Here is a 27,565-nt window from a genome sequence, read left to right as displayed (position 1 = left end):
TGAGTGTCAGTATAATGCCACATTCTGTCTTTTAAGTTTGCTTTTTTAAAAGCCTACATCTCTCACAAACAAGTCTATGTTAAAGGTTGAGAAGTCAAACGCTGAAAAGTTAGCAAATGCCAGAATTAAAGTTGTATATGTAACCTTAATTCAGCCTCCTTGTGCAGATGCAATATGAGGCAGTCTTTATTTACATGATTATGTAGGACTTTTTCCAAATTAAGGTTGCATAGGAAGTGCCAGAATGAATATTGCCTAATGTTTGAGTTCTTGGCTGTGTAACCTTGATAATGTTTTTTAAGCTTAGGTTTTGTGTATATATAGTATGTAACAGGCAGTCTCTGCTCCATATAAATGAATACAATTGTCTCTTCACATTGGGGTTTGAGGAAACATAAATTTAAAATAGAAAGGAACAGGTTTCTGAGAGTTTGTGTTTGAATTTATACAAAACTATGAAAAAGTCTGCCACCTGATTTTTGTGTTTTTATTAGCGGCTGTTAACAGTTGGCTACCCCCATTCTCTAACCACTAATAAAACTCTTAGAGGGCAATAATAGTGAAAAGACCAGGATTTGGAAAGCTGACAAAAAGGGTAAAGGTGAACTGATTGATCTAACTGGTTACTTTGTCACTGTAATAAATTAACACTCCAAATCACGGAAGCACTTAAGCACATGCTTAACTTGAAGCCCATGAGTAGTCACGCTGAAGTTCAAACAGTGGTGATCACATGTTTAAAGTTTAGGGTGACCAGATGTCCTGATTTTATAGGGACAGTCCCAATTTTTGGGTCTTTTTCTTATATAGGCTCCTATTACCCCCCACCCCTGTCCCGATTTTTCACATTTGCTATCTGGTCACCCTATTAAAGTTGCTTAAATTGCTTTGCTGAAATGTGGCCTATTAACCAGTTATAAGAAACATGCATTAGGGCCCAGATGAGCAGTGGCTGTATTAAAGAAATTATAAATCCCTAGAACTGGTCAGAAAATACCAAAGATTACTGAAATTTCAACAAAAAAGAGGGGGCGGAAAGCTTTCCCCAAAATTTCTTTTTTCCATCCAGTTGTGTAAAATTTCATTGAAATTGGAGGAGGAAAACTCTCAGTTTGAGTGCTGTCTCTGTTTTTGTTGACCCCATTGCACAGGTGTGAATCCTAATCCTACCCTTAGAATCCAATCTTTCAGCCTGCCCCAAATCACATTAGAGTCAATTGAAGTCTTTCCATTGACTTCAGTGGGCCTCTTTTGTGTCCCCATCATGGTGAGAAGTGCCCTGGTGAGCAGACAGTCCTGGCAGATCCACAGCACGGCCAGCCCAGCTGTGGTGACTGTATTGTTTGTTGGGTCCCAGACCCCCCACCTTCTTCTCCCCACACACATTTGGGACCTAGGCATAGCCCTAGTTTGCCTATGTGATAATTCGCCCTGGGGGCAGGTGAGGAGAAAAATGTGATTGAACCAGCCCTGCTCACAAGAGTAGCTGTTCCCAAGGGATCTCCACTATTCCTGTCTCCCCAGCTGCAGCCACTTACCACTGATTTGGCAGCTTCCCTAAAAAAGGCAGTGGAGGTAGCAGCTGGCTAGCACAGCCAGGTGAGACATGGAAGGCTTTGAGTAGGGGCCCAGTTTGCACTTCAGAACCTCGGGAATGGAAACTGACTAGACAGAAATTGGCCTGTTTGGAGGGGATGGGATCCAGTCCGGATCTCTTATTCCAGATCCAAACACCTCCAAGCCTCGGCGGGGTTCAGACTTTTTTAGAGCTATGATGTCATCAACGTCCAGCCCTGGAGCAACTGTGGATTGTAGACCCCCCACACTTTTTAGTCAGTCTCCATTCCCCGTATGCCGCAGTACACACCATACAGTCAGTTGGATTAGGATGAACCAGCAGATCTCAGCTAGATACGCAGCACAGTGACCCACAGTGAAGTGGAATCTCCCCAGAAAACGGTGCGGGGACCGCCACCCTGGATCAGAGTAGGGAGGTGATCTTGTGGACCACCGCAAGGGAGCAATTTCATCTGCTGAATCCGAGCCGGGCAACTCCCCCACTGAAGCCCAGAAGTGACATTTCTGAGACTCAGCACTGACATGCGGCTGGGTGAACTGCCTGTGATGCTGTATAAATAGTGAGCCGTGCCCATAAATTCAAAAGGCTGGGATTTGAAAAGAGCCTAAGGACCAAGGCACCCAACTCCCATTGGCTTTCAAATGGAATTGGGCACCTAACTTCCTCTGGTTGCTTCGAAAACCCCAGGTAGAAACTTAAAAAGAGGGTCAGCCTTTTTAAAGAGTGAATTCACTAACCCAGCACATCGTACCGAAAGGTTGTCTCTTCCCCGACCACACACGACTGCTAGAGCTGACTGAACTATTATATGGGAACAATTTATCCACTGGGTTTGGCCCTTTCCATTCCAAGGCCTATACACAACCGAAGACCTCAAAATAGAGCTTAACTGGGATTTCACATTGGCTTTGTGCCGTCCCCATGCCCTCCATGAATTGTCTATTAACATATCTTGAATTTTATGAATTGGTTTGTTATTTCTAAGTGAGGGACGAAGGCTTTTTGTGCACATATTTAGTCTCTGGTGGTTTGCAAACTATTCAAAGCAAGTAGTCCAGAGTATCTGAAATTCAATATTTGAGCTGTGTGCCTGGCCACCTCAGTTGCGTGGTCTGGTTTCTGGTTACCCTGTTAAGCTCGGATAACCCGACCTCTATGAATACAACTGCCTGACTGCATCTTTGGGGTGCTGGATCACTCAAGGAGGGGAAACAGCAGGTCTAAGAACTGTCTATTAGCATTTTAAATCTTTTCTGTCCCCTTTTACATGAAAATATATATATATCTGGCCAAATACATGGACCTTAGCTTTTTAAATTGCCGAGTTCTCTGGCTGAGGGAGAGAGAAAGCTATAGCCTTGATTTATTCCCTGGCAGAGAGAGGGGAGGGAGGGAGAGAGAAAGTTACAGACAGTCCCTTGAGTCACTTAATTGACAGTCCCAGAGCTCTGGCCAGCATGGTTTGGAAAGCTGCATTCAGCAACACAAGCCACTTTGTATAATTGCCAGCTGCACAGAGTGAATTCACTACTATGCACCACCATCGTGTGTAGCTTGCGTGCTTCAGGCAGATGACTGTATGGTCCCAGGACTATCTGCATGATTCCACAGAGTGATTTTCCTCAACATTGACTCTCCTCTATCTAACTGGCCCATATATCTGGGTAGTACCAGGAACAAGTGCAGAGTGCCTTCGGGCAAAGGATCTGTCTGCTGTTTGCGCATCCTGCCACCACCCACCCTACTCCCCCTCTCACTGCTGCTCATGCTGAGGGATTGTTCAGTTGTTTGCATGAAAAAGATCACTGACTTTCTCGTTCTCCTGCTCCCACACAAACACAACCACACAAGCGGACAAGGTGAGTGCTTCCAAGACCAAGATCCTTGTTCTTACAGTTATGTACGTTCACTCACTAGACAAACTAAGCCTGGAATGAAGATATAAATTTTTAATAGTGAGATTAATTAACCATTGGAACAATTTACCAAGGGTGGTGCAGGATTATCGCTGACAATTTTTAAATCAAGATTGAGTGTTTTTCTAAAAGATCTAGTCTGTTCTAGGAATTATTTTGGGGATCTTCTCTGGCCTGTCTTATACAAGATGTCAGACTAGAATCACAATGGTTCCTTCTAGCCTTGGAGTCTATGAATAGCTAGATGCACACAAACATCCGCACAAACAAAAATCAGTTTCATGAATATTCAGAGAAAGAAATGACCAAAAAAGGTGCTAACAAAGTCAGATTCAACCAAAATTTGTAACTGGTGAAAATGTTCACAAATCATTTCCTTTCACTATTAATGCAATTATAATCCAATTTATAATCATCTCTTTTTTTTTTTTTTTTTGACGTTAAAAGGACTTTCATCCTACCGGTTTACAAGATTTTTAAACCACATTTTGGTTGAACAATATTTGTAATAACCAAGAGCTACTAAAGATACCAGGATTAATATTGGGTTGGCTGTGTGTCTGTTCCTTTCTGAAAGTTCCATACGTAGCTATTACATCCTTGGCATACATATATACTTTGAATATTATAAATTATTCTCATTTTCTCGTTATGATGGGGGATATCTGAAAGGAAACATCATTCACTTTTAGGTGCCTAATACTGAAGTGATGGTTGAGGTGAATACTACTATGTAATGTGAAGATTTGGTGAACAAGATAAATACTGAGTTTAAATTACTATGATGAGCAACTTTTATTTTCCTATGAAAGATTTATTTGCAAGAAGCTATGAATAGGACTTAAAATAACTCATGATACACTATTTGCTTTTTCCCTCATGATATTCTAAATAACTTCTAAAATAAGCAGTATATCACAGTGTCATGGGGACATAATTGTACTTGTATTAACAAAAGTATCATTACAAACATTAAAAAAACTACACATAATATGCTAAGATTTTAGCTAGCCGTTTTCTTTAAAAATTAATTTGTTTTCCTATTCGCTTGTTAAAATAATCACATTCAATTAGCAGAATAGAGTATATTTTGACTTTGCATTCATGTAATGGTAATAATGCTCAATCCTCTTTTTCTATAGGATTTTGGTTCCATTTTGCAACACATATGAATTGTATTGAAATACCATAAGTCACCTAAAGCCAATCTATTTTCTCTTTATGATCCAGTTTTTTATTTGATTTACTTGCACACATAAATGACTGACCCAAAAAAATCTCAATATTACTCTTACAGTCTTCGTATTGCCTAGAGAAAAATCTCTCTCCCACTCTCGCCTTCTGTGGTACCAATTATCTTTATTAAATGGTGACCAAAGCTGTCAAGCACCATATTTAGAAATTTTTGTGAAAAAAGACTGAACACAAGGGATATTTCCTGAGTGATGGCTCACATTCAAATACTGCATTAACTACAATTGTAACTGATTTTTTCTGGACAACTGAGACCCTAAGAAACAGCTGTAAATTCCCTCTATCAAATGTCTATTGACATCCGTTTCAAGCAGCAGGTGTTTGATAACAGAAGACATTATTCAAACGTTTCACACACCCATACTAGACTGTTTTCTACCAAGTAAACTCTTCCATGGAAGGACTGGCAGATTTAATGGGGTGGGGGGGTTAATTGACAATGGAAACAGATTCTTATTTATTTGGCCAGGAGATTTTTGCTAAATGGATTGAATCAGATTTAGAGGTCAATAGGAAGAAAGAGGTCTATGCCAAAGAAAGTTCACCAATACTAAATGGCAATTAGTCCCTAGATAAAAGTGTCTAAACCATGATCCTATTGTGATAGTCGCCAGATAGTGTTTTGATGAGCTATTGTGGTTGTAAGGGTGACAAGAAAAAAAAAAGGGGGGAAATGATTATTTAAACGGCTCCACTAGAAAACAGCCTGGGGGGGGGGGGTGAGAATTGGTTAAAGATTCATGGGGGGAGGGAATTAAGACAGGTTGTTTTTGTGGGGTAACCTTCACAAAGTGCCTTCTTTCTGCCCTGCCAGAGGAGAGAGGAGATCCTGTTTGCACAGAGAGATGTGCTATAAAAGAAACACGAAGCTCGGAAAAACACTCCCAAGTGTTCGGGAGGTAAGCTAATTTGATCGTCCTTCTCTGATCATTTTCCCTGCTCCCCACGAGTCCCACACATCTGCCCCTGTTGAGATCTTATCTGAGGTGCAGGAAGTTCTTCCCCACCCCCATCACTTTCCTTGGCTTGAGTTAAACGGGCAGTTCCAAGGAAAGGCCAAGCGAAGGGAAAAGTCTGAGTGCAGGAATGCTTCAGAAGAGCAGCTCTCTGGACCTTCCCCACCCCTGCTCTGTGCAGGGAGGCAGGGCTCGTTCACACGCTGCCCATAGCCCTTCCCAACCCTCCTGGAAGACCAGGGTCAGTCCCTCGAGGAAGGGGCACCACCAAACCCCTCCTGATCCCGCAGTCCCAGGTGCGGGGGGAGTTCACCCTAGACTCCCTGCTGCTCTGGCGGCTCAGCCGGGCTGCCGCCTCCAGCCCTGCGAGCCCCAGCCAGCTGCCCTCTCCAGCGCCGGCAGCGAGCGAGGCCAGCCCCAGGCCAGAGCGATCAACTTTCCCAGGTGTCCCAGCCGGCTCCGGGGGCTGATCCCTGCCGCCCGCCCGCCTGCTGGCTGAGCAGCTGCTCCGCACCCGCCCATCCCATGGGGCACTGCCAGCGGGGGGAGGGCGGGAAGGGCCCCGGCCCCGGCCCCCGCCAGGCGCGGACACACGCTGCCATGCCCCGCGGGGAGCCCGGAGCGCCGCGCAGCGCCCGCTCCCTCCGGCCGCTCGCTTACCAGCTGCCGCCGCCGTTCCGAGGGGGAGCGGGCAGGCGAGGCTGCCACTCAGCAGCGCATCCCGGCTGCAGTCCCAGCCGGAGCGGAAAGCGCCCGGGGGAGCTGGGCGGAGCGGGGCCGCCGGGCGAGGGGCCAGAGCCAGCTCCGGGCGGCGGCTGCAGCCTGCGGTGCCTGCCCCTCGCTCGCCCTGCGCCGGGCTGGCGGAACTCAGCGGCGTGACAGCCCCGGCCCTGCGCCCGCCCTGGTCCCAGCCCCTCTCTCCCGCACCCGCCCACACTACCGCACACCACCTGCTCCCCCGCCCGCCTTGGACCCGCCCCCCACGGCACAGCTCCACCCACAAGTCCCCTGCACCCGCCCCCCTACGGCACACCCCTTTCCCCCCTCCCTTCACTGCATCCGCCCCCTACACTCCACTCCCCTGCACACACACACAGCACAGCCCCCCCGGCACACACCCCAGCTTCCCCCTTGTTCCCCCCCTCCTTCCCCCAGCACATCGCCCACCCTCCCCCTGGTCCCCACCTCCAGGGCACATCCCCCTCCCATCTCCATCCCGCCCCCCCCATGCCACACCCACAGGTCCCATCTCCTGCTTCCCTAAATCTCTTCCTACCCCCATCTGTGGTTTCCATCTTCCCCCTCCCTATGCTCTGTGTCTGCCGTGCTCCCAGCCCCGTCCTGCCGCGTTGCCCCCCATCCCCAAGACCCAGTCACTGTGCTCCCCATCACCACCTGTGCCCCTCTCGTGCGCCCCCTCTCCACTCCCACTGCATCCCGCCCTCGCCCCCCGAATCCACTCTCACCAATCACAGCTCCTCCCCGCCTCAATCCCCCCCCGGGCCGTCTCTGATTGTCTTTGTGCGGGAGGCGAGGTCCCCTCTACAGTCTCCGGACAGACACAGGGTCACCGGGGCAGACAGATGCTTCCCAGCGAGTGATCGCTGCAGTTGGTAGCCTGGCACTATTATCGTCTCAAGGAGTTTGATAAGCAAGGAGATCCTCCCAGTGCCTTCCTGGCCTGATCCCCCTGGCATCCTGGGACTCGCCCTCCCCAACACCACACCCCACTGGGAATCCCTGCCCCAGAAACACTCCCACGAGCTAGGGATTTCTCCCCCATACACCCCTCCCCAGGAACACTGCAGCCTTCTCACCAGAAATGCCTTCTCTCAAGTCACCCCTTCTTCTCCCAAGAGACACCCCATGGAGCCCCACCTCTCCCCCCAGGAACTAACTCCCCTGCCGGCCCCCCCTTCTTCAAAGAAACTCTACCCCAAGAGCCTGGGGGAATTCTGCACCGCTGTGCATGCACAGAATTTATGTCCCTTGCAGATTTCTTTGCTTCCCTGCAGAAAAATGACATTCTGAAATGGAACCAAAGGGAAACCACAAGAGCAGTCTTGTTACCCTTCCCAGCAGTATGTTTCGGGGCCCAGGGCAGCTGGCAAAGAGGTAAATCACTATGATGCAGGAGGTGGGACTGGGGAAGACCCAGCCGGTGGCTCGACCCTGCACCGTGCTCAGCTGCTAGTCCCGGCTGGGCTGGGGAGGAGGGGACTGCCTCTTCCCTTGCACAGCATCCAGGGCCTGGTCAGACTCATCCCAAATTTCTCCCTCAGCGGAAGGAAGCTCTGCAAACTCCCACCCCGCTTCCTGCACCCATAGCTCCTCAACTGCAGGGGGAGGGATCCCTGCACAGGGAGCTGCTCCCACATCAACCCAACCCCTGTGTCTCCACACTCCCTCATACCCAGACCCTCCCACCAAGCCCCACCCCCCTGCACTCAGACCCCCCTCCGATGAGCCCCACTCCCCCCTGCACCTGGACCACCCCAAACGAGCCACCTGCACCTGGAGCCCCACTCCACCAAGCCCCAACCAGCTGCATCTGGATCCCACACTGAGCCCCCCACACCCATGCCCCCTGCTGAGCTCTATCTCCCCCCAAGACCCCCCCCACTGAGCCCCAACCACCTTAATTTGGACCCCCTGCAGAGTCCCATTACCACTGCACCCAGAACCCTACAACAAGCCCCTGTGCATCCATATCCCTCCACACCCGGATCCCCCACTGAGCCCACACCCAGATTGCCCCACACAGAACCCTCTCAAGCCACACCTGGATCCCTCCACGCTTGGTTCCTGCCTTGCTGAGCCTGCCTGCCCACACCTGGTGCACCTGGAACAGAGGGGCAGAGCCTTGGGGTGTTTCTAGGGCAAGCCCAGTCCTTGTGCTGTGTCAGGGTTGGGTGCAGCCTCACCGCTGAGGCCGTGTCCCAGGGGGAGCTGCACAGTGATCTCCCACCTCTGTGCAGCCAGTGGCCTGTGCTCCCCAGTGTCATGCTGGAGCCTCCACATTTATTTGACAAACAAAATTTGCAGAATTTCAAAATATTGTATACAGAATTGTTTTTATTTTATGTATTTATTTATTTGGGGTGCAGAATGCCCTCAGGGGTAGCCTTTGTATATTACAGGAGGTCAGCACAGCCAGCCTTCCAGAGCAGCTCTGGCTTGTGCTGTCACATGTCCCCTGGTGCCATTGCCGTTCCCAGGCCTGCACTGGTTAGACTGGGTCCTAGGCACACACCTGGTCCTGATTCTGGAAAAGGTGCCAAGAGCTTAGTGGAACTCCTTGAGGAGTTGGAATGCACTTCTGATGAGGAAATCTTTATCTCACAAGACGAAATACAGTCATTTATGGCAAACAACAAGTCTTTTTACAGCAATAGAGAACAGTACCGACAGCGTCTGAAGGAGAAATTTAATAAATACTGCCGCTTAAATGATCACAAGAGGCCCATTTGTAGCGGTTGGTTGACAAGGGCTGGAGCGAACTAAATACAATAAAATAGCTCTGTCTTTCATTGACATCCTCAAGATGACTACTGCGCCTTCTCTTTCAAAAACTTAATTTAGTGACTTATGGCAAAATTTTATCTTAAAATCAATGTGATTCTTTTTCTTTTCTTTCTTTTTTTTTCTTTTCTTTTTTTTGGTGGGGAGATTAGTGGAGGTGATTTTGTTAATTTCACCCCACTCTCTTCCAGTCTGCAGAAGATTAAGGGGGTTAGAAAGCAGGTGTTTATTAAATAGTTAACTCTGGTGAGATACTTGGTGCTACTAGACACGCTGCTCAATTCCTCTGGATGGGACTTGGAAAAGAGGTTTCCTTTGGGGCTTTCTTAAAAATGTTCTGTAAAGCAGGCGCCCCAATCTCTGACTGAGTGCTCTGATTTACAGGGCTAGGCTAGGGATTCTGGCCACGTCTGGTCTGATGGTAAAAAATGTTTGACATTAAAATAATCTTTGCTTCACAGGAGGCACTCGCAGGAAAGAAATTATGGATCTGTTTGGGGGTATCAAACGACTTCTGAAACAGCTGGTATGTAAAATAAAACCATCAGCTGTCTTGTCATGATCAAATATTCCCTAAATCTGGGCTAGCAACATTGCTTTTGAAAGATGTCGTTCCCTATAAATGCCTTTAACGCCTGGTAGAAAATTCTTGTGAACATGTTGACAAATGAAATAACCCGGGTTATTTGATTAACGTCCATGTAATCTAAATATTGGCTTGTATTGAGAAAGGAAATGTCAGCTTTGTAATGCTTTTGAAAGGAGGGATTTTCGCAGTAATTCGAGAGTAATTTTATACCAACAAAACCTACACTACGGGAAATATACTGAAGGGATTAAAGAGAGGATAGAGCAGGGATTTTAACTTTCTATAAGAATTCCGATCATGCAGAAAGGAAGATAGATAATCTGGTAACGGGTCCAAACATTGCATCCAGCTATTATTCCAGCGGCTCATCACCAGTCAAGGGATGGGTTTATCTGGTGCTGCGGCCTTTTAATCTCTCTTTGGACACGTTTTCTGTAATTGGATGTATGCGGCCGATAAATGAGATCAGCAAATTCACATTGTTGGAGCTGTTTGTTTATATTTCTCAAATTGCATGCAAATAGGTTAATAATAGACAGGGAACTCATTAAAAAAAACACCCCAAAACCCCACCCTTTTCATTTGGGCGCTGGAACCATTACAAGAACATGTGCTAAGATTATTTGTGTCGATTCCCTGATGGAAACAGGATCTAGAGAGGTTAGTGTCAGATCAGCTGATGGGATTGGATGCAGTTGGTTTGGTTTTATTTTGAGCAATGCATGAGCAAATGAATATAGGCGTTCTTGTCATTTTCAATCGTGCAGCTCCCCACCCCACGCCCTGTCCCCTCCCGCCCCTGCTACCCGCCGCGCGCCCAGTTTGATTAGACAAAGGGGTTAGACGCCATCTCACCTACCCACCAGTCAGAGGAGTTGTCAAGTTTGCACAGGGCATGAAGCAATGAACCGGTCATCTCTCTATGCTGATGCTGATTTTATAGTCAGAACGTGAACCCTGGAAATATCAAAATGTGAAACAAAAATATAAGCTCTGCAGAGCTGGAGTGGAGCAAGAATTAAGTCAAAATCTCCCCTAACCACTGTGCTGTCTCCCCTAACCCTGACACACATTGGTATTTAGAGTATGAAGAAATCATTGCCGAGTAGTTCTGTAATATCTGGACACAGCAAAGGGGGGTGGGGTGAGGGGTAACAGACTTTTAATTCAGACTGTTCTTGATTCTCAGATCAATAATTATAGTTGCATGATTATTACACTATCCCCAATTTTATACAGGCCTTCAAGTATGCCCCACTGTTGCGCTGCAGGGTCCCAAGGGGCATTAATAGATAGTCGCTGGGGTGTTCTGTTTACTGTCTCTCTGCACGTGTATCCCGTGTCTATACAGGAGCAATGCAATCGATTGTTTATGAGGGAGCCGGAATGAAAAAGTGATACCCTGCAGAACTGGTAAGAAACATGATGAATGTGCACGAGCCACTTAAACGTCAAAAGATACGCGATGCCTACTCCGGTTTATTCCAGGTTGAAAAGCGCGGTGTGGGGTAATTATACCTGCAACACTGACAGGTACCAGATCTTTGTCGCGCACCAAAGGGATCCGAAGCGATGAACATTTGGCTTTGATTTTAAAAGGCAATTTACTGGATGGATTTCAAAGCATACAGAGGGGTGGAAATCTGTTTCTGATCTGCCCTTGGCACATTTGCGCCTCGGACACGTCTGCAGCAGCCCGGGAAAGAGACATTTCCCTTGGAAAGGACGCCTAGTGGGAGGGGATTCTCACTGTCCTGAAGTCACTTGTTCATTTTGTGTGTGTGTCAACATATAGGATGTGGGTTGCTTTTATTTCCATCTCCATGATCTAAGTTAACCATTGGGGCTGAAATGGCCAGGGCAGCAAAAGTGGTTAACACACGCAGTGCATTCAACTTCCGACGGGCATGGTTTATACCGAGCACATTGTCTACTAAAACCATTTGATCCTCTTTCTTGCTGACCCGCCTACAGCCAGGGCGGTCTGATTTTCTGACCTGGGTCCAGTGAGGAAACGTGAAACGAAATCGGAGCCGGTTTGCTTGTAGCTTTAACGTTGGCTCAAGATTTTCTAGCAGTAACTTACCCAGCAGAGAGGGGAGGTGTGCGTCTGCGCCCAGATGTGAGTGTGATTGCCTATCCGCGTACATGGGAATGTGTGTGCTTGTGTTGCAGGTGTGTGTGTGTGTGTGTAAGCGGAAAGACTGTGTGTATGTGAAGGCTGTGTGTGTCTGTGTATATGGGAAGGGCTGCAAGTCTGTGTGGGAGGGCTGTGTGTGGTATTTGTGTGTGTAGGCAGAAAGGCTGAGTCTAGGTGTGAGGTTTGTCAGTGTGTGTGTGTTGGTGGGGGTGTGTAGGTGGAAGGGCTGTGTGTGTAGGTGAGTGTGTGTAGATGGGAGAGCTATGTGTGTATTTTGTGTGTGTAGGCAGAAAGGCTGTGTGTATGTGTAGGTGTGAGGACTGTCTCTCTGTGTGTAGGTGGGAGGGCCGTGTGTGTATTTTTGTATGTGTTGGTGCGAGAGCTGTGTGTGTGAGAAGGCTGTGTGTATATGGGGAGGGCTGTATGTGTATTTGGGGAGGTGTAGGTGGGAGGGCTAGGGCTGCGAGTATATGGGGAGGGTTGTGTGTGTATTTTTGTGTGTGTTGGTGGGAGGGTTGTGTGTGTATTTGCATGTGTGTAGGTGGATGAGTATAGGTGGGAGGGCTGTGTATTTTGCATGTGTTGCTGGAGGGCTGTGTGTGTGAGAAGGCTGTGTGTACATGGGGAGGGCTGTGTGTGTATTGGGGGGGTGTAAGTGGGAGGGCTGTGTGGGGGCATTATTGTGAGGGCGTTGTGTAGGAACAGTTGTGGGGGGGAGATAACAGAGCCGGGGGCGCCACGTTCCCGAGCCCCAGCCTGTATCTGGGCAGTGAAGTGACTTGCTGGCCGCGTCTCCCAGCCTGGCCGGGCTGCGGCTGTTGGCGAAGGGGCCCGGCGCCCGCCGCCTTAGCTCGCTCCCTTTCTGCCCCGCCCGGCCGCGCCGGGCCGGGCCGGACCGCGCCAGCCAGCCAGGAAGCTGGGGAGAGGCTGTAGCCATCCCGGCGCAGAACTAGTGCTGCGGAGCCCCGGGACCCGCCGGCAGGGGGCGGCCGGTGCCATGTGAACACATACACAGCTACACCCCACATACAGACACACAACACGCACGACACATGAGCGGCAAGATATGCACAGAGTCCTTCCCACACACAACACACACTCCTGCACTTAACACCCCCACATGCAGACACAGTCACACAGCACACATACACAACACAGAGTCCTGCCCACACACAGCACAACCTCCTGCGCATGCACACGGTACACACAACACGGTACACACAACACATGCCTGCACACGCCACACATACACAAAGCCCAGCCCTGCACTACATCTACACACCCTTCCAAATACAGACAGAGACACAACACACACTCCTACGCACACCATACACAACACTCCTGCATGCACACCCCACATACACACGCAACACACAAACACAGCACACATCCCTATACATACACACAAATATACACACACACTCCTGCACAGACACACAACACACATTCCCACATGGTCACACCAAACATCTTCTGCTTCCTGTCCAGAGGCACAGTCAGCCGCAAATATACACACTCTCTTGCACCCACGCACCTCACACAGAAATACACACAATGGTGCATAGAGGCAGCAGTCATAGGTACACAAACACAGCACATCCATACACATTCACATACCACAGACATACACCAGGTTCATATATTCACTGGCAAATCTGGCCCCAACACACACACAAACACGTGGACGGCACACTGAGACAGCAAGCAACAACATAGAGGGAACCCACCCTGCTTAGCTTCCCTATAGCAGTGGTTTTTGACCTGTGGTCTACATGGACCCCTGGGGGTCCAAAGACTGTGTCTAAGATTTCCAAAGTGGTCCACACCTCCATTTGAAATTTTTTAGGGGTCTGCAAATGAAAAAAGTTTGAAAATCCACTAGATCAGAGGAATCTTTACCTTGGATCCCACAGGATTGGAGGTGGGAGGACCAGACTGCCCTTCTGATAGTTTCAGCACTAAAGAGGCAAGCATCAAGGGATCAGGCTACAACTGAGAGGGATTTAATTCCCACCCGAATGCACACTTCAGCTCAGAACTTTGCCTCTGGTGCTATCTGTTGTGTGACCCAGGACAGGAGATGCTAATGTGACACTGTGAAAAGGTTGCTTTGGAACTTAGGAAAGGCCATACTGGGTCAGACCAATGGTCTATCTAGACCACTATCCTGTCTTCTGACACTGGTCAATGCCAGGTGCCCCAGAGGGAATGAACAGAAGAGGTAATCATCAAGTGATCCATCCCCTGTTGCCCATTCCCTGTTTCAGGCAAACAGAGGCTAGGGACACCATCCCTGCCAATCCTGGCTAATAGCCATTGATGGACCTATCCTCCATGAATTTATCTAGTTCTTTTTTGAAACCTGTTATAGTCTTGGCCTTCACAACATCCTCTGGCAAGGAATTCCACAGGTTGACTGAGTGTTGTGTGGAGAAATACTTCCTTTTGTTTATTTTAAACCTGCTGCCTATTAATTTCATTGTGTTATGAAGAGTAAATAACACTTCATGATTTACTTTCTCCATAACAATCATGATTTTATAGACCTCTATCATATCCTCCCTAGTTGTTTCTTTTCCAAGCTGAAAAGTCCCAGTCTTATTAATCTCTCCTCATATAGAAGCTGTTCCATACCCCTAATCATTTTTGTTACCTTTTTCTGTACTTTTTCCAATCCCAATATGTCTTTTTTGAGATGGAGCGACCAGAATTCAAGATGTGGGCATACCATGGATTTATAGAGAGGCAACATGATATTTTCTGTCTTATTATCTATCCCTTTCTTAATGATTCCCAACGTTCTGTTCGCTTTTTTCACTGCTGCTGCACATTGAGTGGATGTTTTCAGAGAACTGTCCACAATGACTCCAAGATCTCTTTCTGGAGTGGTAACAGCTAATTTAGACCCCATCACTTTATATGTAGGGGGTTATGTTTTCCAAGGTGCATTACTTTGCATTTATCAACACTGAATTTCATCTGCCATTTGTTGCCCAGTCATCCAGTTTTGTGAGATCCCTTTGGAACTCTTCAGGGTCTGCCTGGGACTTAACTAGCTTGAGTAGTTTTCTATCATCTGCAAATTTTGCCACCTCACTGTTTACCCCGTTTTCCAGATCCAGACTCCTCTTTGTCACTGAGAGCAGGGAAACAACCAGACCTGCTCCTGGTCCTCAGAAAGAACTTTGCTCTCTGCAAGGGGAGCGATCTCTCTTGGGGTTGTGATGAGAGGCCGGCTAGGAGTCTTTGGGACAATATAATTGCAGCAATTTGCCTTCCAACCCCTATGGTCGCTCTGGGTTCACTCTCTGAAAGTGAGCCTTCCCCACAGAGAAAGAGCAATGTCCGTTCCCAGCTCTCTCATCCGAAGTGACTACTCGCATCCTTCCCTGTGGCTCTAGGCATTAACCAGGTCCCTTCTCAGGAACTGTGACTGGTGGGGGACTGGGGGAGAGTTAGTTCCCTGCTTGGAGATGGGCGGCTGGAAACTGCTAATTATTCAGATTTCATATGCAGCATCCAGATGAATGCGGGCTTTGGCCAGTTCTTTAAGGGGCATTTTTTGTGGGGGAGGTCCAGGCTGTGTGTTGTGTGGAGAAATCTTAACTCAGTGATTTATTTGAACCGTACCAACACCGTCCATCCACCCCCGTGTATAACACCCACAATACATAAGTCTCTCGGTGTGTGTTCGTTTTTATCATTAGAAGAAAACGTTTAAGCGTGGGGTGGCATGACGGGGAGAAAGCAGCAACCTGCACAACAGCAAGCGGGCACTTTCCTTTGCCCGCGGATGGAAAAGGCGTGTGGCAGGGGCAAGGTGGCTTGATAACAGCGGCTGAAAGAGGCACCGATTCGTTATGTTTCGGAAATCGCAAGGCTGCCTCCCGGACGTAAAACGTTCCCCCTCATCCGCCTCCCTGGGGACTCTTTCCCCGACTGGCAACCGCGAGGCACCGAGGGTAATGAGCAGCTAGGGAGCGGACGAGTGTACTGTTATTGACCAGAGGCGTTTGGGCGACTAATCGATCTGCGGCCCAGCCGGATTGTTTTAAAAGCAGCGCTTTAAAAACAATCGGTAGCTCGATAGGAGCCTGAACTGTTTTCATGACACTGGGGAGGGTGGCAGTGTTGATTAAATCGATTCCCCTTTAAACAAAGGGCAGCAGCTGAGTAAACATCCGTGGAGCCAACAGCCTCTCTGCACGGCCCGTTCCCAGTGCTGGGGTCCAGACAGATCACTCCAGTTCGTTTGCCTGCGGTCTAGACACATCGCTACCATTCTTCCTCCTAGCCCTTTACCTGTTGCATGATTCCAGAACGGAGCCCCGGCCGTGCCCATGACCGACACGCCACACATAGCAAAGCGGTGACCGGTCCTAGTTGCTTTAGGGTCCCTAAACACAGAGCATGGTTGTAAAACCAGCTGCCTCCGACGGGAAGGGGGATGCTGCAACAAGCCTAGAGGGAGAGACTTCTAGATTTGCCAGCAAACGAATCCAGAGCTGACTCTCAGGGAGGGAGACGAGGCAGACCCGAGCTGTACCCCTGGGCATAGCTCTGGTGTTTGGTGGGTGTGTGTGTTGGGGGGTGGGGGGCATCTCTTGCTAGTTTGCAGCCTTGCTCTCCTTTCCCCGCTCTGGAGCCCGGAACAGGAAAGTCCCAGCTCCGCTTCCCCACCATAAGATCCTGTCTCCCCCTCCCTACGAATCTGTTCGCTCCCTATGGGAGGAGGCACGCAGGAAATCGGGGCTGAGTTGCTACTCTAGCAACCAAGCCGAGCCTGTTAGCGCGGGGCGGGGGGATGGGGCTTTAGGTACCGTCTGCCCGGACCCGGATCCAAGCCCCGCTGCCACACAAAAATCTCCCCCACCCCCAGCAGCAGCTCTGCCCTTGCATGGACCAGTGGGGTGGGGGAGCCGAGATCTGGTTCTGCGCATGTTTGAGAGGAGATCGGGAACTTTTCCTTTGCTTCTGGACAGACGCCGAGGGCTGCGGGGCGGGGGAGGGGGGCAGAGATTGAGGAAGAAAATGGCGAGTCGTGGGAGTTGCGTGGAGAAAGCGGCTTTCCTCTGCGCCTTCCTGCTGGCCACTTGCAGCCTGGCGTCCTGCGCCCAAGCGGAGCCGGAGGAGGAAGGGCGAGACGACCAGCGCTCCTGTCACGGGGCCTTCGATCTCTACTTCGTCCTGGATAAGTAAGTGACAGTCCCATTTAAAAGCGGTTATTCACCCTTCACTGCCTTTGCGCTGCTGCTCCTGCAGCGGGGATCTTTGCTGGTCTCTGGGCGGATCGCCGGGGCATGCCGGCCTCCCACGCTGCCCGCGCCTTGTGCACAAAGGGAGCACTGTGCAAAGCAAAGGCACCCCCCAGCCAGGGAAGCTACAGGTCACACCCACCGGGGCACCGGGCTTTTCAGCGCCTCGGTGGCCCAGCAAAGGCAGCCATGCCCCGGAGAGCCCGTGAATGCCGCTAACGCGCGGTTAGTAGCCCATAATGCGCGTCTTGCGTTATCTCTGGGCTGTTGAAGGACTTGGTGGGCTCTAGGCTGTACCCCGTTGCATTTACTTAGTTCTAGGCTTAAATCCAAAGAATTTGCTTAGTTCTAGGCTATCACCCATGGCATTTGGTTAATTCCAGGGTACCCTAGAGTCTGTGCAATCTGGTTAATTTTAAGAATCCAACCCTGTTTGTCCCCATTGCTTACAGCCTTACAGGCATGGTTTAAGGTATTTTAAAACGTGTTAGCTGGTCATGGTTAATATCTGAGGGGTTGTCCACACTAGTGTTTAAAATATGTTAGTTAAAACATGTTGGCTAACACATTTTTAGACACTATCTGTTATCCTAGTTTAAACATCGCCTAAGGTATGTCTACACTGGAATTTGTAGATATGTTTTAACAGGTGGTACTCAAGTCAACTGTAAATTATAGTGTAGACACTACACAAGTATTAGAGGACATGGGTGCTCATTCCTAGTTGTGTTTAACTCTAGCAAGCAGCCTAGGGTTCAACATGACAAGCAAGAAATGTTTGTGTCCCATCTACAGTAGAATTTACAATTGTGCTAGTCAAGATGCTTTAGTTAGGACATGTTAAAACATGATTAAAGATTGGAGCTTTTTTTCAATGTGCATCTGACCAGGTGATGGCTCTCTCTCTCTCTCTCTCTCTTTGTGTCTAGCAGGGGAATTGTTGACTCTGTCAGGCCTTCTGCTGAGCTTTGGGCCAAAAAGCACCTTCTCAAAAAAAGAGGGTGACTTTGTTTTGCTTTGAAAGCAAAAGGATGCAAAGACTTCCTAAGGCAGTTGTTGTTGTTGTTGTTTTGTAGCAACCTGCACCACAAAATACTCTACTTCCTACTAAGGTTTATTACAAGGCTTTCTGACTCCTGCATCAAATGCACTCCTAGCAAGGTTTCGAATTGTTATTATCAATGTTGTCATGCTGTTCTCCAGCACATAATAAAAAAACTTTCAGTAAAAATGGATATTGGTGTTTGGGATTGGGGTACTCTCTATGGCAGGATATGGCATGTGTATAACTTTATACAGTGTAATTTCCTTGCCTTAAAATGTCATTGGTATATGCCTAGTCAAATCTAAGGCTTTAGATACTGGTTAAGGTACTGTCAAACCTATACATTGAAATTGTGTTGTAACTTGATCCCCTGACTTGATTGTGACTGTGGTATGGATGATCTATGTGTAGGGTCCAATCCTGCTGCTATTAAAGTCAATAGCAAAACTCCCATCCACTTCAATCATAGCAAGATCAGGCCTTGAAAGTCTGCAAGAGAATAAAAGCCGAACTGTTTGGAATGAAAAAATGCAAAAGAGGTAATTTGGCCATTTAAGTTGAAAGAGTTTCTTGTGGTTTTAAGGTCTGAACTTGCTCCCACTGAAACCAGTGGTGAAATTCCTGTTGGCCTTTTGGGAGTAGGGCTGTTACAATCTGCAAGGATTACGTGAAAGCACCACAGTCTATGGGCTATTCGCTGCCCTTGCGCTGTAGCAGAATGTCCAGGGATGTTGGTGGGAGCTGTGCGTACAAACTGAAGTTGTATTTGGCCCTTACTGCTTTTCTATGTGACTGGTGGTATGGCAGCAAGGGGGTTTCTGAGGACAGATCTCATGGATGGATGGACTCTGGCTCTTGGAACAGTTTAGCCAGATGGAGCCAGATAATAAGTAAGAGTTGACAGGGTGGGGGGTATCACTAAGTCTTGGAAGGGAGGATGGCCAATCAGAGGGGGATGGGTGAAACTGAGACTGTAACATTCACATTTTTGGAATCATATTTATTCAGGTGTGAATTGGGGAGTGTTTCTGGTTCCAACTTCTAATGGAATAACCCCCAGCAACAGTCAGTGCTAGACATTGGGGTGCCAAGTGGTGCCATCACATCCTATACAGCACATTGTGGATTGCCTTCCTCCATTGTGCCTGGCCAGTTCGGGATTAGAAACATTCAGCCTTAATGAGATGGATAACAATGGGGTTGAAATGTTGCCATTAAGAAATGTCCCGGCTTGAGTCCTATGGCCCTGTGAGGCCCTCTCTGAATGAATGTCTGAGAAGTCAGCCTGGGTGAACCAGAATGACTTTGTCCTCTCTGTTGGTTTGCTCCCTTATGGGAAGATGTTATCTCACATCAAAAGCAGGCAGACTGAAGGAATACAACACGTTTCTTCCCTTGTTGGTGCAGGCACTGTACATTACTGCAATAACTTTGTCAGGGCATGATTTTCTTTTTCATCCGGCCAGCTGGCGTCTCCAGGGATCAAATGCTCAGGACGTCAGCCGGCAAAGGGGAAAAGATCATGCACTGGTGAAGTTATTGGTATAATATATGGTGCCAATTAGAAAGAGAAACTTGCTGAGTTTGTGCAGTTTTTCCTCCTTCTGATGTAGATTACGTCTTCTTGTATTAGGTCTATGGAATAGGCAGCTTCAGAGCAAAGAGACTGAACTGTGGGTATGTGAAGGCTTGACATGGGAAAAAAGCAAAGACCTATCTCAGACCTCCTAGATGGTGTCATGCCACACACAGCAGAAGGTCAGGGCAAAGCTCTTATCCCTGCAGACAAACCTCTTGAAGCTACCACAGGTAGATACAGTCTGCCCTCTGGGTTCTGTATTCTTACCATGGTATGTTGTGCTGGAACAGCATTAGCCTGTGTTGGTTCTTGGAGGGGACACCTTCAAGTTATGGACAGAGGTGCTGGTGATTCAGAAGGTAGGGCTCTTCTGGTTCAGACTGATACTAGGGGGAATGTCGTAAGGGTAGGGCTCTTAACTCCAGTGTGCTGGTTACAGGGGGCTAGGGGACTCAGAAATCAGAGGGCTGATCTCCAATTGCACTGATGTTTATATAGTAATGCCCTGGTTTTCAGAGATGCTGAGCACCCACAGTTCCTGCTGTAGGCCACAGAAGCTGTGTGTGCTCAGGAGTTGACACTGGACTGGTGCTTAGGTTCTGCCGAACCCATTGCCACAGGTCCCTCAAGTTTACAAATTCACAGCTTCTTGGGGTAGTGGCCTCCTGGCTGCTGCTGACAGCCCTCAGGCTGCATAAGAATCCAGCTGCCTGTCTCTGCACTACATCCTCTGCTCAGGGGTTTGGTCACTTGACTCTGTTCAGATCACATGGTGACCTCCTTATGCTGTGTTATCCCCCTCTCCTCTGCTACGTTGTTGCTGTTGACATCCAGCTCTTGTTTGCCACTGTGTCAAAATGCACTTGCAAAAAAACAACTGACCTCTAGTGTTTTCTAATTATAGCGGCGCCTGATAGCATCACTATAATTGTCTATCAGTGCAGCAATTATAAGTCCTTAATTTAAAGGGGTTTCTAACTCTGCCATGAACATCTGCTCCTGGCTAGTGCTTGACATGACAGGTCTGAGCCACATAGCTATGTGTATTTTTATTTACTGAATGTGAAGAAATCCTTTTGCTTATTTTTGAACTCTGCGGCTGGAGAAAGAAGGAACTGGAGATTTTTGGATATATTTTTGCATTCCTCTAACTGGGGGGTTTCACAAAGATAATTTATATTTTAAGCAAAATTGAGTGGGGCAGACTTGGGGGTTTCAGACTTCTGTTTATCCACAGGACAGACAATGGCTGTGCAAGCTACCCCCGCTGTGTTCTTGCCAGTATGCATCAACCCTGCTCTGGAAGTGCACTTTCAACAAGGAGACCAATTAGTCCTCTGGGGAAGTGGATTAAGACTCATTGCATCCAGGCCACACAGTCACTAGATGGGAAGGTCTTTCTGTAACTATTGCCCTTGGTCAATTTTGGACTGATGATCTAAAGGTTGCTGCAAGCTATTGCCAGTCTCCACAGTCACCCAGTCCCTACACACTGTGTGCTTTATTTTCAAAAGCCCAGGTTGGCAAGGACATCGTATGTGCCAGGAAAGCCAAGAAAACCATCGTTTTGTTTCAAACGTTCTGAGTGAATATAGTATTCACAGAAATGATGCCTACAGGCACTGGCTAGAGCAGGGGTGGGCAAACTTTTTGGCCTGAGGGCCACATCGGGTTTCCAAAATTGTATGGAGGGCTGGTTAAGGGAGGCTGTGTCTCCCCAAACAGCCTGGCGTGGCCTGGCCCCCACCTCCCATCCGACCCCCCCACCCCCACTTCTCGCCCCCTGACGGCCCCCCCGGGACTCCTGCCCCATCCACTGCTCCCTGCCCTCTGACCACCCTTGGATCCGCCACCCCTGACTGCCCCCTGCCGCCCCATCCAACCACCCCTCCCATTCCTGACTGCCCCCCCCCGGGACCCCTGCCCCATCCAACCCCCCGTTCCCCGCTCTCTGACCGCCCTGACCCCTAGTCACACTCCCACCCCCTGACCACACCCCCAAACTCCCCTGCCCTCTATCCAACCCCCCCTGCTCCCTGCCCCCATACCGCACCACCCACAGCACCGGGTCAGGCCAGGGGCTCTGCAACTGCGCTGCCCGGCTGCCCAGAGCGTTGTGCCGGTGGCGCACTGAAGCTGCGGGGGTGGAGGGACAGCGGGGGAGGGGCTAGGGGCTAGCCTGCCCAGCCAGGAGCTCAGGGGCCGGGAAGGAGGGTCCCGCGGGCTTTAGTTTGCCCACCTCTGGGCTAGAGCAAATAGGAGCTGTGCAGGTTTCCACCCCCAGTCCTCTCTATGAATCTTTGCCCATCTTGCAACATTCCCACTGCTCTGGTCCAAGGACTTGACTTCAGCGCAGGGTATTGATCTGTCTCCGGTGCATCTCCAGCGTCTCTCTGCAGGGGCTCTCTGCACTGACTGCTGTTCTGTGTACTGCTTGTGTGCACTGGATCAGAGGGAAACCCACTAGATTTAGGTAAAAAATTTTAAAAAATGGATGGCTAAATCCAGGCTTGGACACCTAGGAAAGTGGCTAATGGGAGATGCTGGGCTCAGCACATTTGAAAATCACACCACTATTTTAGGTCCCACACTATGGACTCAGTCACCTAACGTTAGCCTCCGGTTTTGAAAATCTTAGCCTCATTTCGCTCATGGCCTATGTTAAGATGGGATCAACCTATCTAGAAGCCCAAACATTAATATGCTGTACTACCTAACCCTAATTCATCAGCACATCTGGGATCTGATCCTCCAAACTGACGCAGAAAGATTCCCACTGAAATCTACGGGACTTTTCATGTAAATAAGGCGAGCTGAGTTTGCCCCTTCAACTTAATTGATTATAGCAAGTTTAAATTTCTGAATATGGTTCTATCTATCTATCTATCTATCTATCTATCTATCTATCTATCTATCTATCTATCTATCTATCTATCCTCATGCACCCTATATATCTATTCCCATGTACCCCATCTATCTATCCCCATACACTCTATGTATCCATCTATCTCTCCCCATACACTTAATCTATCCATCCTCACACACCCCATCAATCTATCTATCCATCCCCATCCAACCTTCTATCTATCCCCATACACCCTATATATGCATCTGTCTATCCCCATCTATCCCATTTATCCATCTCTCTATCCCCATACAGAGCCATCCATCCATCTCTCTATCCCCATACACCCCATCCGTCCATGTATCTATCCCCATCCATCCTATCTCTCTCTCTATCTCTCAATCTGTCTCCATACACCCCATCCATCCATGGTTCCTGGCCAATGGGAGCTGCAGGGGTGGTGCCTGCGGAGGGGGCAGCATGCAGAGCCGCCTGGTCACTCTTCAGAGCAGGAGGGGGGACATGCTTCTGGGAGCTGCTTGCAGTATGCACCGCCCGGAGCCTGCACCCCTGAGCCCCCCCTGCGCCCCAATCCTTTGCCACTGCCCTGATCCCTGTCCTGCCCTCCGAACCCCTCAATCCCAGCCCAGAGCTCCCTCTTGTATCCCAAACCCCTCATCCCCAGCACCACCTCAGAGCCCACCCCCCATGCCCCAACAGCTTGTCCCATCCCTGATCCCCGTGTTGCCCTTTGAATCTATTGGTCCCAGGCCGGAGCACCTTCCTGCACCCCAAACTCCTTCATCCCTGGCCCCACCCCAGAACCCGCACCCTCAGCCGGAGCCCTCGTACCCCAACCCCCTGCCCCAGCTCTGATCCCCTCCCAACCTCCAAACCCCTCGGTCCCAGCCTGGAGCTTCCTCCTGCACCTTAAACCCTCATCCCCAGCCGTGCCCCCCCCCAGCACAGAGCCCTCAGCCCCCCCCCAAACCTGGAGCCCCCTCCCGCACCCTGAACTCCTAATTTCTGGCCCCACCCCAGAGCCCGCACCCCGAGCCAGAGCCCTCACCCCCTTCTGCACCGCTATCCCAATTTTGTGAGCATTCATGGCCTGTCCTACAATTTCCATACCCCGATGTGGCCCTCAGGCCAAAAAGTTTGCCCACCCTCTGTCTATCCCCATACACCCTATATAGCTATCCATCTATCCCCATATACCCTATCTATCTATCTATCTATCTATCTATCTATCTATCTATCTATCTATCTATCTATCTATCTATCTATCTATCTATCTATCTATCTATGCCTTTCTCTCTCTCAGCATAATGTAACCTAGTCATTTATACCAAATTTATCACTATGTCTGAGGTCAGTTTAAATGATCACAGTGGTCCCTTCTGGACTTAAAAATCCATGACTCAAGGAATCTGAGTGCCTGCAGGTGGTAATATGCATTCTTATCAAACCCTGATCTGACGGTATTTTTTCCTATCTGCCTTTTTTCGCTGGGGTATAGTGTAGCTGATGTTTAGATTTTATGTAACCAGGTACAATGGCTGGAAAGTTTTGCTGCAAATGTTTGCTTTGTTTTGGACATAGCTTTGTTATTGGAAGCAGGTTGTGTTTCTTTGTACTCTGTCCAATATTACACAAGCAGAGCTGCCTTTTGGCAAAAAGAAAAAAACAATTAAATCCAAAAAGAAAAAGCATAAAGACAGTACAAAGCGAACCAATGAACAGTGATTTTGTTAGATGGCACATGTATATTTAAAAGGGTGAGGAAAAAGGCATAGCAGCATGTCAGCATCTTATCTGCAATATTTAAATAAGGGTATATATCTGTATGGAACTGCATTTAATATAGTAAGAGCCCGAGCCCTACCCAACGAAGTAAATTGAAAGACTCCGATTGACTTCAGTGGGTTTTGGGTCATGCTCCATAAGCATATAGTTGTAGGGAGTAAGTTATCGCTTCTGGGTGTGAGCTTGCATGCCTGAATCTCACAATGTGAATTTGCACAGGGCATGTGAGGACTGGACCCTTTATGCACAAACGGAGAGAAGAAGCATGGCTCTTGCGCATTACACTCAGCAGAAGTGCCTGTTTCCTGGTCAGCAGCAGTGCCTCCTGAGTGACGGAGAGCAGCGGGGAGTAAGGGCCTTGGCTTTGCTGAATAGAACCAGAACTGCTTAACTGTGTGTCCGAGGCCCTGTACTGCGAATAGCAAAAGTTCTAAGAGTAGTGGGCTCGCTGGCTGGCTAAATTCCATGTCTGGCTTTGGGTTTCCTTCCCCCATGTGCTGCCCATTTCTGTGGGTAGATGTTGGGGAAGTTGCAGGAGGGAGCTGGCTTGGCTGCATGGTCAGACTGATAGTGATCAGACCAGTGACAGTGTTTCGAGGGAGGTACCCAGAGTAGATAACAATGTGAAGCTGGGAAATTTTACTGCCATTTTATTTCATGGGAGAAAAGCTCTCTGCAAGGGGATAGTGTTCTGGCCTAGCACTGGTTCCACTCTTAAAACCTTTTGGACTCAGCTACCTTGAGAGGCAGTGTGCATCAGCAGCTAGCCTGCTGGACTGGGACCTAGAAGATTTGGGTTCTAATCCTGACCCTTGGTGAGTTGCTTTTCTGTGCCTTTGTTCCCGCCCCCATCCTTTGTCTTGTCCATTTACGTTGTAAGCTCTTTGGGGCAGGGCCTATCTCCTACGTTATGTTTGGACAGTGGCCAGAATAGCGCAGTCGGATCTCAGCTGGTGTGTCTAGGTGTTATTGGAATACAAATGCTGGTCCCTCTTACCTTGGTGATCCATCCACAAAGGGTCCTTTCCAGGCCAGTGCTCAGGAGAGGAGGAGTCTTGTCACTTCTGATACTCTGCTGGCTCAGGAGAACAGAGCCGTGGGATGGATGGATGTGCATGTGCATGTCTGAAACCATAACAAACTCCGTGCCCTGAGGCTTTGCTTTTATTCCAGAGCCACTAATACCAACGTGCAGAATTCCCCTGCTGTCTAGAATGTGGTTGTGGCTGCAATTAGGTCTCGCCAAATAACAACCAAGCTCCAGATTTCAGTGCAAGGGGCCCTACTCAGACACATGTTCATCCCTGTGACGGGCTGGGCCAGCTTTAGCCCTGGGGTAAGCAGGTACTGCACTCCGGGAGTGCAATGGCCCAAGCTAAGCCCAGCACATCTGTAGAACAATGGAGTCCATTCTTGCTTTGAGACCACCCTGGAATGCTGCCTTCAGCTTGGAGCGCCTCCATATCAGATAGGCAGGAACTCAGCAAAAAACCTGCTCCCCCATCCATTTTCAACCTCCCCAGTCTTTTCCCACTTTCAGTAGGGGAGAGCAGGTCTTTGGCATTACCACCTATCTGTCCCCAGTTCAATCACTGCCATTTACATGTATCTGTTGGCTGTAAATGCAGCAGGAAGAGGGACCCTTTAATGTAGCACTAAAGGGGGTGTAACTAGGAGCAATGGGATGAAACGAATCAAAGGAAACTTCAGGCACAATCTTCGTGGCATTGATATCTATTGTGCGGTGGAATGAACTCCCCATGGAAGTCCATTGCTTGGGACGTTTAAAACTAGTCTCCATGAAGCGCTGAGAATTACATGCCTGATGCTGCATTTACAGACGTCAAAAGCAGATTAGGAATGGATTTTAATGGCAGCAGGATTGGGGATGGAATAGATGATCTGCAGAAACAGTCCCTGTTCCTAAGTGTGTCCTATTTGTCATAGGCGATCAGATAGTATTGGAAATAGTTACTAGCTGGCAAGACCCAGGGCATCCACTTTCACTGCTAAACTACGGAGCTCATACACACTGTACCCTGTTGATCTACTTGGTCTCTTCAGGGCAGCCCCTTCCTATGTGTTGAGTCACATACGTTCCAGTGCAGATTCTATGCTGCGCCTCTCAGGAGATGCAGAGATAGAGCGGGGCAAAGATAGCTTTATGGAGAGGGGGCTGGGGGCTGGAGCAGAGATCATCCTGTTTTCTGCACGTTGCTGTAAATTGGCTGTGAATGATACCTCTTCTGTGCCAGTTTTGCCTGCCTGGTTTCAGCGGGTATCGGCTTACGCCATTCCTTGAGGAGTTGCGCTCTTGTTGTGATCCACTCAGTCTTGCACCTGATCGTCTCACAGACATCCCTAAGGACAGGACAGGCCTGACTGTGATAACAGTCACCCCAGCTGTGACACAGATATAAAACTCCATTGAGTTAAAAGGAGTCACTCCTGGTTTACTAAGGTGGAAGCAGGGGCAGAATCAGGCCCTGCCTCTCACAGTTCTCCCTTTCCACCCCCTCAGATGCTGATTCACCTCAGCCCCGTTGCCCCAGAGAGGCATCAGTGGGAAATTCAGGCAGGCAGCTGCTGCTCAGGGCTTTCAGTCCCGGATGGGACAGGGAGTGCATTCTTAGCCAGGCTGTGGTTTGCTGACTCTTCTTTTTGTGTCTTGGATAACAGAACTGCACTCCCAGCATGGGGAGCTCACTCGCAGTGCATGGCTTTTGTGGGTTTAGCATTCATTGGGCCTGATCCTGATCTGGTCCTGGCCGCTTCAGCCTGTGATTATATTGGGATCACTCTGGATTTACAGCAGAACCTGACCTGGAATGTCTCTTCTGGCACGTCACTGCCCACAGCAGCTGCTTGCTGCCTCATCTTCTGCTCCCCCATGAGGATGGGATGGCATGGGGAGGGGCCCAACACATTGGGTAAAGTGTTGCCTCCTGGCTGATAGGCTGCTGCTGAGGGTGATGGCGTGTCTCCTCCCCTGCCCAGAAAGGCAGTGACATAGGCGCTCGGAGTGCTACTGCTACCAGCTTGGGGGGGCGGGGGGGCACTGCTGCCTCCCTGGGGATCT

General features: G+C 49.0%; 2 protein-coding genes across 7 annotated transcripts in view; one reads left to right on the top strand and one right to left on the bottom strand.

Annotated features, from left to right (window-relative positions):
• The window catches only part of ZNF488 (zinc finger protein 488), a 32,489-nt gene extending 25,942 nt beyond the window's left edge, over positions 1-6,547 (bottom strand). For both annotated transcript variants that reach the window (XM_073354887.2, XM_073354888.2), the window contains exon 1: positions 6,366-6,547. The gene's annotated coding sequence lies outside the window, so the exon portion shown is untranslated. The remainder of the gene's footprint in view (positions 1-6,365) is intronic.
• Positions 6,548-16,614: 10,067 nt separating this feature from the next.
• The window catches only part of ANTXRL (ANTXR like), an 87,543-nt gene continuing 76,592 nt past the window's right edge, over positions 16,615-27,565 (top strand). For all 5 annotated transcript variants that reach the window (XR_012159932.2, XM_073353021.2, XM_078853782.1 and 2 more), the window contains exon 1: positions 16,615-17,151. Coding sequence is in view for 4 of the 5 variants with exons in the window: in XM_073353021.2 (XP_073209122.1) it covers positions 16,895-17,151 (257 nt within the window). In the remaining variant the exon portion in view is untranslated. The remainder of the gene's footprint in view (positions 17,152-27,565) is intronic.

This window comes from Lepidochelys kempii, chromosome 7 (assembly GCF_965140285.1).
Source record: "Lepidochelys kempii isolate rLepKem1 chromosome 7, rLepKem1.hap1, whole genome shotgun sequence".
Taxonomy (NCBI): Eukaryota; Metazoa; Chordata; order Testudines; family Cheloniidae; genus Lepidochelys; species Lepidochelys kempii.
The sequence above is the reverse complement of the archived record's forward strand: the minus strand, read 5'-3'. Positions and strand labels throughout refer to the sequence as shown.